Raw genomic sequence first — 15,922 nt, 5'->3', positions numbered from 1 at the left:
TATGCAGCTGACAGTGAAGGTGTTTTAGGTACTCTCTCTTGATTTAACAGCTTACTTTTTGTGCAAAAGTTGGACAGTTAGCAATGTAAAATGATAATCAGTGGGTTTTTTTTCCTTTCTTGTCTTGGAACCAATGCAAAATATCTGAACATGGTTGCTTTAGGTCAGATATTACACCTGTCCCTTTCTCCCCCGTTTTCAACACTGTCCACACTCTGTTACAAGACTTCTTGCACATGGTGCTGTTGAAATCATAGAGTAAGTAAGATCTGGAAGTCCACAGACGTACAGAACTGTTCATCCATCTTCAAGAAAGGTGAATTCAAAACTGTTGAGAGAGTTGTGAAAAGGATCGTAAGACAGCTGTTCTTGTTCAGCCTAGCAAAACGGAGCGTGAGAGAGCCCGAGTGCATTTGATGAATGTAAGAAGTTGGTATATAGCCAGGAGAGAGCATGGCTAAAGGACAATGCTGGCACAAATAGAAAGGAATAAACGCTGGCTTGAAATACATTGGACTTGAAATTAAAGGAAGGTTTCTAACAATTAGAATGGGTCTTTTCTTGAACAGAATTTTAGTACCAATAACAGAAACAAAAAATGGATCTGGCTAAATGTGAAGTTTAAGAAAAAATTTGTATGAGTTGACCACCTGAATCAGCACAGTCCATGTGTCAAAAAAAAGAGACAAAAGACACCTTGTCTTGCCTGGTGTCCCATGTTTCTGAGTGACAGCTTCCTGGGTTTTGATTAACCAAAACACAGCTCTCTGCATAGGCTGGAAAGGAAACTCATTAATTTCATTTTGCAGGGAGTCATCCTGAGAAAGATGACAAATCTTACCTTATTTCCAACATCCATTTTATATAATGTTACTTTACTGAGTTGTGCTCGTCTTCCAGGAGAAGGGTGCTTTGCAGTTGATGTAGATTATAAGCTTGTGCTGCAACACTACTGGTTTTCTATGAGCAAGCTTCATGCCACTGCTCTAGCTGTAGGAAAAAAAATACTGGTACTGTATGACAAAATCCTGGGGTAGAAAAGCTTTGGCCTTTGGTTCCTTAGAAGTCCACAAAAGTAATGAAAAAAATTCTTGTATTATACTACATATGGCTTCTGAAATTATGCCCAGGATTTTCATGGGTCCATCTTGTCCAGAGTGTGCACAAGGTCCCAAAGTAAGTTATCTGATTTTCCAGTGCAGATGGCACAGTGGCACCTCTCTGAAAGTCTTTGAGACTTGATGAGTCCCCACAAGAGTTGTTGTATACTGAGTACTTTGTAACCCTGACCATCATTGAGATGTTTACATGAGAACATAGCTTTCTTAAGAGTCTGGTCTCAATCACAATTTCTAGGAACAAGAAAATCTGGTCTCAGAGCAAGCTTTCTTGAAAATCTGGCCTTTGGAAAATTTATTCTAAACATAAACATATTATTGATCCAAATGTTTAGTGAGACATTAACATTTGCTTTCCTTTCCTATGTGAGGGCTAATTTGTAGGCAGATTGCTTTTACAGCAGATGGCTTGATCAAGGCAGCAGTGAATAAAAGATATTCCTATCTGATGGTCTTTCAGAGACCTTTTGCTAAAAGGTCAGTTCGTAATGAACAGATGTCTACATTAAGAAGAACAACAGCAGTAAAAATACATTGCAGCTGGTACAGAGGTACCTGGGAGACTGGCTTGAACAAATAGATGAGTCTGAACTGATATAACTGCCTCCTTATTTTGGCAAAAGATGCAGAAGAAAGAGCAGGCAGAAGACCAAGGGTCCACATTCAAGCGTAATCATGTTAGGGAGGTACAATTACAACATAATTGTATCTCAAGGCATTTACAGACATCAGACCATCCCTGTCACTGTTCAAGATCAAGCCACTGTTGCCATTATTAGTTATTTGTTTTACTACAGTGCTTACGTATATACCAGGAATTTATTGTAGTGTCTTACATAAATGCAGAAAATGGCTAGAAAGGTCCAATAGACTTGCAGTAAAAGAGAGGACACTGAAAAATAAGAGGGCACCAGACCAGGATAACAAGCATAATGCCAGCAGCCTAAAAATTGTCAGCTTTGGCATCACAGCTGAGGGGATTTGGGGGAGGACGGTCAGTGAATGTTCAGAAAGCCTGAGGGGCAGCAGAGGAAAAGCAATGAAAAGCATCTGCTTCAAAACTTGTTTTGTCGCTGCAAAAGCTGGTGTAATGGACTGATCAGGTAGGAACTGAAAATATACATTGCAAGAATAGATGAGAAACATGGTTTGGGCAAGATGAGAATGACACTGAGGTTTATATCTGATGAGATAAAAAAGATGAAGCTAACAGATAAAACCAACAAAACTAATAAGATGCCAAGATGGATGATATGGTCAAAGGCAATCACCTTCACCACCGCTTTCCTCATGGCTGTGAGCAAAAAGAAGATTCACTGGTGAAGGCCGAGAAAAGGGTATGTATGTAATCAAGGGGCAGTCGAGACTCAACGAGAGCTGTAACTATCTGAGCTGACAGGATGCTGCTGTGCAGAAAGAGTCTGCCAGTCTTTGGTGCAATGTACATAATGGTATGGAAAGAGCTGTCCTAGATAAAGATGATATCCCAGTGGTGGCAAGGTATTTTAGTTAAAATCAATGTTATATAAATTGCCAGTTTTAATCACAAATGAAGTCTGCAACGAAAAGTTTTGATGTGAATTGATTTTGATTAACTCTTCTACTTTTGGTTTTCATTTATAGTTTTCAGTTATTTCTCTAAAGAATATTAGAATATTATTAGATGGTTGTAACTAAGATGTGTTTATTTTCAACTAAGTAAAGCTTTAGCCTTATACTTTGTACTTCTTTCTCTGAATCAGAAGATCAATTCTAATACACATTATTTAATCAGTTATAGAGTTTAATGTAGATGGACTGAAATTCTAGATAATTTCACTGTATTACTTTAGAACACGGTGAGTGACGTATTTCTTTTTACTAGGTTATTGTTTTCTTTAATATTTTCTCTACTAATATGACTGGAAATAAAACACAGTAATGGTGTCTAAGTACACATTTTAAATTCTTTCTTATTAGTAAATAAAATTTTAGCATGCTGGACCCATAAGTAAAAGGTATATCAAATAATTGTTTGCACTTAAAATTCTTTCTGGTCATCATGTGCTTGAAGATCTTCAAAATACAAAATCTTATATTGTTGTGCCATGTTTGTTATTAATGGAATTAAAATTTTATAATGTCCTGCTTTTTCAGAATTAAATGTGTTTTTTAACTTTGAATGAAGGTAGGTAGAATTTCACAAGGAGATGCTTTTTCTATAGAACTGTACAGCAAAATGTAACAAATGTGTATGTTTTTTTCTTCTTCCAAAGTCTTTCTCTGTTCCAAAGTTCTTTCTCTTGAAAACAAAGAGGCAGTACAAGAATCTGTGCTTGAAAGAATCTGTTTGAAAGCGGTAAAAGGTTCTTGCAAAACATTAGCAAAAATTTATTAGTCTATAATGGGCTGGAAATAAAGGAGGAAGACACTGGACAGTTAATGTTAGTTCCTTCAGTTCATGAAGAGACGTATGTGTGCATGTTGCTTTTAATAACTGCAGGTGATGCATTAGGTTCACGTTAACAAGCCTTAAGACAGAGGTTGAAAAGGCTTTGTTTCAGAGATGAAGAATATCATTGTGGTCCAACACATTATACGTTTTTCGTCTACTAACCTTAAAAAGAAAACGTGCTCCTTATCTCTTGGGAATCTTTTACATGGGAAGGAAGAGAGCAGGGAAAGGACAGGAGTTCCAGGAATGGCCATTTAATGTGTGTAAGAGTGAGGCTGTAATAGCAACATACAGCAAGAAATGAATTGGTTTCCTCTAGAGTGATAGAAGAGGCTGTTAGAAGTCCTTGCAATATTTGCTTGGCTCCTTTCTTCGCCAGCCACGGTAGTTTTTAGTAACATGCAAATAAAGCGCATACGATTCTGATGGTACGCTATTCCTTTTTCTGGAAGGTTTCGGAAGGCTATCTTGAGACCAAATGGGCACAGAGCTGGTGTAGTTGAACAAATAAAGATTCCCATATGGGATCTTTAACTGTTCCCATCTGGGAACAGGTAGTCTTACAACCATAGTGATTATGTTGCAAAATGTTAAGTTGAATATAAATAGATTACCTACATTAACAGCACAGTTGGCATTAGGCATGCACTTTTGAAGTGAATTACCCAGTCATGCCCATTTACCTTCTTTGGTTTGCAAAACACACAAGCCAGGTTTCTTTTGGATGCAACTAAGCCAAAAGACGCATTCAGGAACTTGTGCTCTCACTACTACTGGGCATGCAATCTGCAGAACTAGCCTGAAGCTAGTCCAAAGTCAAGTCTCCTGAAATGCACATTGTGGACCTTTGGTCCTCAGTGCTATCGCTTTCACTCTGCAGAGCCATTCCTATTGCACAACACAATGTAGATATAGTCCAAACTCCCTCAAGGAGCTGCTGATTCTTGAAAGTGCAGTCTCATAACAGTACCCAAAGAGGTTGCAGGAGAGGAGAGCATTCCCGTTGCAAAGGATATCCTATTTGATTTAGCTTCATCTCGTTCTGAAAAGTAGAAGTACCCTGGGGAGGATACCCAAAATAAAGTTGCTGTAAGCAAGAGATCTGCAGCCAGAGAATGGGTTGCTTCAGAGGAACATTTCAGCTGCATAGCCGTATTTGAACCCATGTCTGAGAGAATGGCCCTGTTCATGTTCAGATTCACACGAATCTGAGTTTTATAGCCGGTTGATCTCAGAGGGCTGGAAAGAAGCCGAGGGGATTTGTTAGAGGAGTAAATGGCATTTGCCTTGTTTAGTTTGCAGCCAGCAGTCTGGTTGGGGATACTGAATCTTAAGGATGATCCTTGGAGGTCTAGAATAGATGAGACTGAGAGAAGTGCTGGGCAAAAGTCTTCCATGAGAAGGACTTGAATTGAGACAGCTAGTAATTTTTTCCTGAGATAATACTTCAGTAAGAGGCAAAAGATGGAAGAAGTCTCTCCTGATTCCCAAGACCTCAAGCAGCAAAAAGTAGTCATCATTGTCAGTCTTGCTGTTGAATGTACGTGGCATATGTCTGTGTCAGTTGGCTTCTGTTCACTTTCTTGTCCATAGAGAGCACTACTGATCACTGCCCAGAAATACCGACATCCCCTGCTCCACCAGTGCCCAAGCCTAAGCCTAAATCTAAAAAAGCTCCGCTACCACCAAAAAATGCTATTGCTACTTCCACCACCACCAGCCATAAGAGTAACGAAGCACCTCATGCTAAAAAAAAGGGAAAGGCTCCTGCTAAGCAGCCTCCTCTCCCACCGCCCAAGCCAACAAGTCACAGTGCAAATCGAGAAGCTGGTGAGTACTGCACAGGCAGTGCCAGTTACGGTGGGTGCATGTGCATGGGGGTGCTTGGCTTGGTCTTATGATGACTTCTGCCTTTGTATGTAACAGCATTACTAAAGAGCATGCCACGGGTGTTTTTAACCAGCTTTCCGCTGAGCTCTGGTTCTGCTGTCTGCAAACACCCCAGACAATGGACAAATCACTTCACTGTTTAATGAATGTATGCATGACACCAAGCACATCAGAGACTATGTTGAATTCCCAGCTGAAGTGTGAAAGCTGGCAGCAAAATGATCCAGAGAACTGCTGAAGAATCAGCAGGGAAAGCGCTGACTTCTGAAACCAAACATATGAGTTGCCCCAAAGGAAAACTACTTTGGTATTGCTGTAACTGTCTGCTGGAAATATCTGCTATTCTGATTAATTTGACAAGATTAGAGTATCTCAGAGAGGTAAAGGATAAAACCATGAAGCTGTCTTTAAAGACTATTGAGTAGCAGTTTGTTTAGCTGAAAAAAGGAAAAGAATTACAACTCATTAGAAATGGCCAGGCTTCCCTGAGCTGGTTGATGGCTTACTGTGATTCTAAATACGCACTGGGAATGGAAAATGTCCATCATCAGGCACATAGCACATACGTTTATCACTACCCTTTCAAACCAAAATTGAGCAGTGATGCTAGATTAGAGATTATAGGTAGCTGTTCTTAAGGTACTGATCTTGAGTTTGAATGGTTGTAATGCAGAGATGACCAAAATGAGAACATCCAAATACAATTTGAACACAAGCGGTGTTATGATGAATGGGCTGTATATATGCATTGGCCAACTTATACAAGCCTTGTGTTTTCAATCCTCTGTCAGTCTTTGAAAGCTCTTCAGTCCCTTCGGTTTTCTCTCCAAGTATACGTCTTCATAGCATGTACATTTTGGCACATTTTCTATTTGGAGCACACAGGAGAGGACTGTTTGAAAACATTGCAAGACTGCTAGAGTTACAATAATAACTTTGCCATAAAATATCCATTAACTTGGTATTAACTGTCCCTACTACATCAGACAACCACAAGAATAAATATTTTGAAAACCCAGAATTTGCTGCTTGTATTTCACATTCAGATGGAAAACTCAGTTCTTCCCAGGTGAAGAAACCTTGTAACAGCAGACCTTTGAGAAATAAAATGACCCACCACATAAAGAAATGTTTAGAGCAGTGGTTAGTAACAAGCTCTCAGGTATCTCAGTTCTTAAATTAAAATACACTCAGAGTCCTGATTTGCCTTTTAGTAGCCTTGCTGAAATTTTATGCAACGCTTGCGACCATATGGGTATAAAATATATTAGTATATCCCTTATAGTACATATTCTACTGATAATTTCTTCCAACATTAGTTATTAGTTATTAGTTATTAGTAGGGCAATACGTAGTAAACAGAGCTGATCAGGAGCATTATTTACTACAAGAGGTTTATCAGATCCTTATGAAAGTGAACACATGATGCAGCCAGTGATCCAGTGCCATGAAGAAGAAGAGGAGTATGAGTAAGAACTGAGCCGTGGCTCTCCTGAGGGCACCACAGCAGATTTCCAAGCTGAAGTACTGGAGCTGGGAGAAGGGGGGACTTAAACGTAATCATGGACATGTGCCAAAAGGCAAGTAACAGCCATGAAATTTTTCATTTAAACAAAATTCAAATCTTCTACTGAAAAAGAGGCATGACAGAAAATTGTCAGCCAGCCCAGTGAAAAGCAACAATAGCAATAGCACTTTTGACCCGCGTGAAAGTGTAGGGGGGATTTTCCCTGGGAGAAATCTTTGAAGTTGCTATATCCAATTGCAGGTCCAGAAGGGTTCTGAGGATAATGTAAGGGGTTTTTTTTTCACTGGAAACGTCTTTTGGCACAGTTATAGTGTGATCATATATTTGTATTACGCTGGTGTTCTTAAGTGTAAGCATGTAACTGGTTCTGTTGACCTCCAGCCTGTGTTTTAAGTGCTTTGCTGGACCAGAACCAGAGCCCTTTCTTACTACCATGCATTTACTCAGTAAGGTTTCTGCTAAATACCGTGCAGGTTGGCACCACCATCTATTTCCACTGCAGTTATGAACTGCTGCCTTTACCATTTCTTTGCTTCATTTTGATTTGCCAGTAGGTTAAGTCAGTGATTTGTAGTCGATGTGGATAATTAGTGCACTATCAATAGATTCTGTACTGTGCCCTTTACACTTACCTTGCAGCATAAAGAGGGACAGTGACTTGCCTGAAGTGATGAGTTTCTGCAGATTTTTCCAGATGTACTGAAAACCTCACAGCACTCTAAATGTTTATAAACCATAACATTCAGCTACAAAAGAGAACAGTATAAAGTGTCTTCTGAATTATTTTCCATCTTCTTTGAGACTGAGAACAGTCTTACTGTGAAAGCTATTTTTACATTGTGAGCTTATTATGGTCAGTATCTGTATGTTGGTTCTATCCTAATCTGCTGGGATTCTGTTTTTATTTAAGTGCTTATAAGTAAAGTAGGCCTTTCAGCAGATTTCTGTTACAGCTTTCTGTTTTACTCAGTAAGCTTAGCCGCAAGGCTGCTGTGTAGCTTTATAAAGCTTTTATTTGTTCTCTTGAGGCTAATGCATTTTTACTGCAGCATAAGTGTTTGAGTTGGGTGCATTTTGATGAAAAGGACTGGATCATTAAGATGGTTGTCATTTTTATTGCTTTTTAAATGAAAGTCAGAAGTCTGAACCTCCCAGTCCAGATGATGGGTGCATCAACACAGCAATCAGCAGTGTGACTGGAATGCACCTGGGCATGCAGGCTAGCTGAAATCTCTTGCAAACTTGGGCATTGATATGTATGTGCTTCAATATAGTAATATCATAGGATTAAACAGCAACATCACTTGTCAACTTGTACAGCTAGTGTCAAAATCTTGTGTCACTACATTTTCAAAGCTACCTGAGTTGGTCCCTGGTAAGACGAAGACCTCCAGTATATACAGGAGGTCTTCAGTGCCTCCTCCCTTCTGGAGATCATTTGCGCAGAGTGAGATCAGTGGTGTCGGCCTCTGTTTTATGGACATGCCCAGCTGGAGCTGAAAGCACGTCTTGTTTTGCTGTCCTCTGCTGCTTGACATCAATTAGGAGCACACCACTTGCAATAACATTGTGAAAGGTAATTAACTGATATCAATAATGGTCATGAGGTGTTCATTGAAAAGTGTAAGGAAAACCATGGTGTTCTAGTGTTCAGGCTAAAAGTTCATGGAATAGAACAGGTCAGGCAGTTTTCTCTGTCTGCTAGCAATTTGTTTAAATAGGGCACTAAACACATTTGGAGTAAGTAATGGACTTTTCAGATGACATCCAGGCAAATTTTAATAGGCCAATGCAGAATGCTAGAACCCATTTGTGAGGTTGATCCACTCCACTGTTCTCGGGCAAGTACTCATCGTTTCAGTTTTTCCTACCTCAAAGGTGAAAGCTGAACTGCAGCATTCACTTGTCTCAAGCATATAGATGTAGAAGTAACAGGTGTATTTTTTTCGTTTTTTAGATATCAGCACTTGTCAATCCACGTAGAAAGAATGGTGCAAAAATCATGTAGTCACAAGACTGTAAAATGCTTTCTCTTTTTGTATTTTAGCTAGTTCCTCTCATGCAAAAAAGACACCAGTCTCCAAGTCCTCTTCATCACCATCTCCTTCGTCCACATCATCTCATCCCAAAGCTTCTAAGGAGACTTCCAGCAAATCGGGCACATCAGGGACTCCCAGGAGCAAGAAAAAACCTGGGAAACAGTCAGCCCCACGAACAGCGCCGGATGGGGCCGCTTCTTCCCCCTCAGGGGCCAACAGGGTGGAAGCGAAGGCTGAAAAACCCGAGCCTGAGCAACCTTCCATAGTAGTTTCTGAAACAGAGGACGCAGACCAACCGAGCAAGCTTGTTGTCCCCCCTCCTCCCGCCACTGCCCCTCCTCCTCCTCCGCTTCCACCTCCTTTTCCCGCTGCAGCCGGTCAGCCTGCCGTCTCCTCGGACGCCCAAGATGTGTCAGATGGCTGCGTGGCAGGGCCAGCCATCCCCAGATCAGATACAAAACCTCTTCTCCAGACTGAGCACGGCACAGACAAGAGTCTGAGCAGCACAGCCCTAGACAGTGGGCCAGATGCTAGTGGAGAAGACACGAAAAGGTGAGATGGTATGGCTGTCATGGATAGGTGGTAAGACTCACAGCCAAGGAAGCCACTTTTCTTCTTGTAAGGGACACTGTGGGCACATGGGGATTGCTTGTCTTTCTTCTGCTGACTGGTAACAGTTTGTGTCCTTTTCTTGGAGGCCCAGGGCAGTGTTGCATCCCAGCACAATTTGTTCTTTGCCAGTGTCTTTGAGCTATTCGCCTGCCTTCACCTCATGTTTCCCCAGAAGGTCATTGCTCGTAACCTGCCTCCTAGGTCATTGCGTGGCTTCATGTGACCACTGCGATCAGCAATTCAGTTAGTAGCTGATGACACTTTTATCTCTCTTTTGTAAAGGCAAACAAGAAATGATGCTGAATTACAAAGGCAGTTTACTTTTGTTGTGGACGTCATCATCTCACTGCTAAAGCTCTCAATTCAATAGCTGAGTTTACTTGCAGACTTGAAAATGATAGTTTCAGGTTTCGCTTAGTAGGTGTTTGGTCTGTCACTGCCTAACAGCTTGTCTAAGTCTCAGATACTATAAAATCCAGTCAAGAGCAAGGTCATAATTACATTTTTTAAGCAAAATAGTTGGCAGCAAAAAAGAAACTGGCTTATTAATCTGTCTTTTCTCTGCCATAAGAACCAGCATCTTTCGTAACAACCCAAGAGACTTTAGTCTGGATGCCAGTGGCATAGAGACTTTAAATTATTGCTAGTATCTCTGTGCCAGCATTATGTGCCTGTGCTGCTTCTCCCCTTGCTCACCCTTCCTTTACATAAAGATTTTCCCAAGGCAGAGAGCACTCTGCTGCTGATTTCCATGTTCATCAGTGACAGACATGAACATTTTGGACTCCACAGCAGTTAAACTCTATTTATAATAAATAGAGTTGGGTTTCCAGAACAGGAAGGTTTGCACTCTCATCTGCTCTCCAGCTCGCCCCTCTCACCGTCAACTTTATGAGCTGGTTTTCTATTCACAGTAGCTTTCTTGTACTGTTGGTCCTATCCCACAAGAAATAAAAAAAGAATTCGAATTTTTCTTTATACATGCTTTGCAGCGTGTCATTCCAGACAGTTTGCATCTTTTTTCCTAACATACATACATACAGATATGTATACACATACACATACTTTATGTATGTTTTATAAATGTATGTTTTGTAGAAAGAAGTCAGTCTGAGTAACAGAACTTTTGTTTTCATACTTGATTATACAGTCTGTCTCCCATTTGTGTTCTGTGCTGCTTGCATTGATGTGACACGATGTATGCTCCTCAATTAACAGCTTGGCTACCAAAGAAGACCAAGAAGCAGAGGCACCTGACCAGGCACACTCTGAAGCGGTGGAGGAGGCTTCTGATGCTGCTGCCCCTCCGGAGAGTGAAAGTAGCAGAGAGAGCCACAGCAGTGACTCGGACTCTGATGGCCCCATACTGTACACAGATGACGATGATGATGACGATGATGCAAGTGCTGAAAGTAAGCCCCTGACAGGAAGGGTGTACTGGGAAGGGGTGGCCACCTTTGGGTATATCTAATGTATATGTTTGGCCTGGGCTGGCTCAGAGAGCCTACTAAGCTGCTGTGATTGCATCCAGATTGCTAACTGGAGCTTACAGGTTGAGCGTAGTCCAAAGACATCTACATCCAGTGAGATTTTGTGCAGCTGCCTCCGTTAAATTGTGGTCTTCAGGAGAGCGAAGACTTTGGGATGGAGCTGCTAGCAAGCACATCAATCTGTGGGAGATTCTTTTTGAGGATGTGTGTCTCTGGCAGGACATCCTGCCAAGAAGTTACAGGCTATCTTTTGCACATTGCATTGTGTAAGCATGCCTGACCCATGATAGTGCAAAGTAGAAAGGACAGTATGGCTGCATGGGATGGTTTTAGATGATTTAGTATTTTACCGCTACTGAGAACTGAGTGTCCTGTTTCTCCCAGACAACTGTGATCAGAAACCTGCTGGGGCCTGTGCAATGGTGGGAGCAATTCAAGCATTGCGCGGATGGGAGTGGAGGTGGGAGGAGCAGGTTCAGGAGAACATGAGGTTGGAACAAAGCCTCCAAGTTAGGGCATCAGTGAGCCTTTGATTTGGCTTGCCCATGTCATGAACCTCTGCTGTTACAGCACCAGTGTAGCTTTCAACTGGATCGAACTAGAAATCCTGGAGTTTCTTATGGGAGTAACAGGCAGGGGTGAACAACAGAGGAGGCCCATCAGTCAGGAGCTTCACTCTCTGAAAATCATTTCTTCCTCCTTGATCAGGGTGTTTTTAAGCACTGGAGCACCTTAGCAGATAGAGAAAATCATAGTGGATTACTTCTAAGTTTACAGCTTTGAAATCTCATCTGGGGTCATGGCTGTATCATTGCCATGTATCATTTGGCAGAAGTCCTTCATGCTGTGAAGGGGGTTGTGCTGCCCATCCTCTGCCTCATCCCTGCTCCCAGCTGTTCCTTTTTCCCTTAGGCCAATGCTCATGTTTGGCTTTTTCAGTGGTGGCTGATTTTCAGTGTAATCAGTTCCCTGGTCCAGCTCACCACATGGTTGCACCTGTGCTGGAGCAAAGGAGGTGGCAGCAGCAGCAACCTGTCAGGAGTAGAGGGGGGAGCAGCCCCACCCCTACCACCTGCAGGGTGGCCTGATGTCTGAATAAAAAGACCATCAAACCATGGCTTGAGAGCCTTGCCTGCAGCCGTGCAGGAGGAGGTGCTTTGCTGTGCTTAGGGAAGAAGGCCTGAACACAAAAGTTCTGTGTACTGAAGGGGAGTGAGGGAAAATGAACATTTTTTTTTTCCCTTGGACACTGGTGCAGTAGAAGGTGAAGTGCCAGCTAGCTCAAGAGGCTGAAGTCTTCTGCAGTTTTGTATTTGGTTTGTATATGATCCAAAGTGGTAGCAACCAAAATTTCATGTGTTCAGACAGAAGCACGGTGTCTTACAAGAAGTGAGCTGGGAGCCTGTGGCCTTTCCAAACTGTCTAATGCTGTGAAAACCTGTCAGCCTATGACATATGTAGCCCCCTTGGTCACAGTATCAAGAGATAAAGGAAGGACTAAAGGCCGTGAAAAATACTCTTCCTTCCACAGCCGGCTGAAGCTAATGCTGGCAAAATTGTACAGCCTTTGTCCGTAGTGTATCTGTTTTATGGAAAAACAGGTTGCTTCAGTGCCTGAGGGTTTCTGCCTAGGTTACTTTACAAGCATTCTGAACACTTTTCTAAACTGTGTTTTTTGTTTTAATTTACAAAATCAGTTAAAGATGAAAAGCACTACACAAGAACTAGTTGGTTTTGATTGAAAAAGAAAGATTGAAAGAATGAGGGAAAAGGTGAGAGAACAAGACTAAACCATTTAAGGATGAAGAAAAAGAGCAGCAGGTTATTAAATATACTAAGTAGATAAATAAACCAACATCTGATGTATCAGACTTCAAAGACACTTAAGTGTAGCTTTGTCATTTTTATCCTATCACTTCACAGACGACAAGTGATGTTTGTAAAACTCCTCTATCAATTTGGCTGGTAGCTTTTTCATCCAGGCCTTGCAGCTTTTTATTGTTGTGAACTGAGCTAAAACTATTTTTCTTTTGATGTTAATTGAAAGTCCTCTGCTGCATGTGGGAACAAGGCTGCTTTGGAGAGTTATTAAAGTTCTTCCTCAGAGTTTGTGTGTGTAACCTAAGCATGAATGAACTAAATCTACCCTTCTCTTCATTTCCTCAGGCTCTTTGGCAAGCAAAATTCGTCGCAGGGATACTCTTGCTATCAAACTTGGCAACAGACCATCTAAGAAAGAATTGGAAGACAAAAACATCTTGCAGCGTACATCTGAAGAGGAGAGGCAGGAAATCAGACATCAGATTGGAACGAAGCTAGTGAGGTATCAGTGGCAGGGTAAACTTGGTTTCACTGGGTGGAGGTGGAGGAAGAGAATCAAGAACACTGGGTTCACATTTTAAATGCAGCCCAATGTGTGGTGCAGGATCTTCATGGTACAACTGCCTGGAAAACAGTGGGTTTATTTCTCAAAAAGCTTTAAAATGTCAATAATGCATTTTTGTTCTGCAAGAAACAATCCTAGAGCTTCTGGGGCTTTGAGTTGTTTGGGTTTTTCAAAAAGAGGAAAAGAATAAGAGTGACTCCAGAATAATCAGTGCCATGGTTCAAGGTTTTCCTCACATTGGCTAGCAGGGATTTGCACTTGTATATCCCCTTCTTGGACTGAGTAGTAGTTCCTGACACACAGAGCATGCCTGCACGTGTTCGACCCTCCTGGCCCTCCCCATCCTCCTCCTGCTTTCTAATTCCTTCGTTATTCATGTGCTGGTTCCACGAAAAGAAATGGAGGGAAGCTGACTTTGGAGGTCAGTGTTCAGTGTTTTGCTGTGTTCAGCATTGAGGCATGTCTTTCTCATGCTGTTTAACTGCTGTGAGATATATGTTGCTTTCTCTTCCTGGACTGGAGAACATTGCATAAAAAAGACTAATTTTCACTTGCGTTTTTACAAACTTTTTAAAAAAAAAATCCTCATAAATATTAATTTTGGCTTCTGTGGTCTCTGAGAATAGACTACAGCATGTGTGGATTTTCCCAGACCTGTCCGTGTTTCTCTTGCACTCAGAAATGTTGTCCAGGCAGATCTGGAGGATGTCCTGTGTTTGTTGGAGATTTCCAGGTCTTGGGTAGTCCAGCCAGTATTGTTGGAGATTTCGAGGTCTTGGGTAGTCCAGCCAGTACTGCTCCAGTACGGAGTATGGCCGTCCTGCATCAGCACTTGAAGATGAACCAAGTAGCTCTGTGAATCAGGTGGCTGGCTAAGTCATTTATTTCATCCCTTAAACATAAGAGTGATACATCTATGATGTAGAACCCAAGGGTGATTTTGATTGTGGTTGTTATCACTGCTTTACTAACCGAATCCCAGCTCCGGTGATCACATCCTGCTTGTTGGTGCTCCCTCAGGGGCTTGAGCTGCAGAAGCCTGTCTGGTCCCCATCCTGAGCTCCTTGCACAGGGACGTTGCTGGTTCTGCTGGGGAGCTGGCATGCTCCCCGCACAGCTCTGCTTTGGTGGCAGGAGACATCATCTGTGTGTGTCAGGGCTGTGCTCTTGCCTGAAATCACAACCAAGGTTGATGCCTGTTCCTTAAAAATTCCTGGCGTGGTGGTCAGCACCCGGCAGCGTTGAGGTCTGACGGGAAACCTGTTCCCATAGTTGGGTCAGGGTCGGGTCCGGTCGCAGCCTGGGACCTCCTACAGTGGGGACTGGTCACTTGGGGTGAACCTGCCAGTCCGCCCCACCAAATCTGAAAGTCCAAGCGTGGTTTGAATGAGATGGGTTTCATGAGGCCGAAGATAATCTGTAGTGAACTGTGTGAGGTTTGCTGGACAGAGAGGCATCTGTTATTAACACATATGCAAAATTAGTTTTACTGCTGAGATTTTTCTTATTCCTTTTCTGGAGTGAATAAGTGAAGCTGTTTAGTAAATATAGACACAACATCAACCATGTTCTCCACTGTACAAACCAGAAAATTAATATTGCAGGTTTTTTTTTTTAATGGCAGCTGTTATATATAGGTAATTAAATGAAATTAACTTTCACTTAAAACTCCTAATTGTACGTACAAATCAGTGAGGAATGCATAGCTTATGTTGTGAGTTTTAAAAAAAAAATAATGAATAGGATTTGCACTCAGAATATCTAAGAATAATCTATGATTGCACAACTTGTAATAATCATGGTGCTTGGTGACAAAGAAGGTTTATGTACTCTTTCATAAAATTCTGTACTGTAAATGAGGAATTTAAGTTTTCTGGTACAATTTCTGTAATATTATTCAAGTATCAGTTATTAACGTGCTTGGGTGGCAATAGTACATCTTTTAAAACAAATGGCCACTTGGTACTGTGGTTACATGCACAGTTATTGTAACTGTGTCTGGAAATTACCTGTGTTGTTGAATACCTCTGCTGGCAAAGAATAGCACGGCCACATGAGAAGCACCTTGTAAGCTGTATTACAAATCATAATGTGTTATTTGGATGTGGTTTTAAATCAGTCACTTTGTTCTCACAGGAGACTTAGCCAGAGGCCTACAACTGAAGAGCTAGAGCAAAGAAATATCCTAAAGCGTAAGTATTGTATTCAGGTTTCAGCTAGTATTTACTTAGAAAGTGAGCATATGTTGGATTCGTATGGAAGGCTATCATTGTTGCTCTAGCGTTAGAGCCATAACTGGAGAGAAACCATGTTCTAGAAAATAACATGTCACCACTAGATCTATATACCAACCTGTAACAGTAGCTGTGAAAACAGCATATATTCAAGATGCTGAATTTTGCTTGTCTCAATCCCACTTCTTCAA

The 15,922-nt window shown here is 41.6% G+C and overlaps 1 protein-coding gene across 5 annotated transcripts in view; it reads left to right on the top strand.

Annotated features, from left to right (window-relative positions):
* PHACTR2 (phosphatase and actin regulator 2) overlaps positions 1–15,922 on the top strand; it is a 142,574-nt gene that overhangs the window by 109,003 nt on the left and 17,649 nt on the right. For 4 of the 5 annotated variants that reach the window (XM_075413896.1, XM_075413898.1, XM_075413897.1 and 1 more), the window contains exons 5-9: positions 5,146–5,382; positions 9,018–9,561; positions 10,840–11,033; positions 13,278–13,434; positions 15,634–15,689. In XM_075413896.1, coding sequence (XP_075270011.1) covers positions 5,146–5,382; positions 9,018–9,561; positions 10,840–11,033; positions 13,278–13,434; positions 15,634–15,689 — 1,188 coding nt within the window. The remainder of the gene's footprint in view (positions 1–5,145; positions 5,383–9,017; positions 9,562–10,839; positions 11,034–13,277; positions 13,435–15,633; positions 15,690–15,922) is intronic. The other variant, XM_075413900.1, reaches the window with a different exon arrangement.

The sequence above is a fragment of the Opisthocomus hoazin genome, chromosome 2 (genome assembly GCF_030867145.1).
Source record: "Opisthocomus hoazin isolate bOpiHoa1 chromosome 2, bOpiHoa1.hap1, whole genome shotgun sequence".
NCBI classification, from domain to species: Eukaryota; Metazoa; Chordata; class Aves; order Opisthocomiformes; family Opisthocomidae; genus Opisthocomus; species Opisthocomus hoazin.
This window is presented reverse-complemented; position numbering and strand designations above follow the sequence as displayed.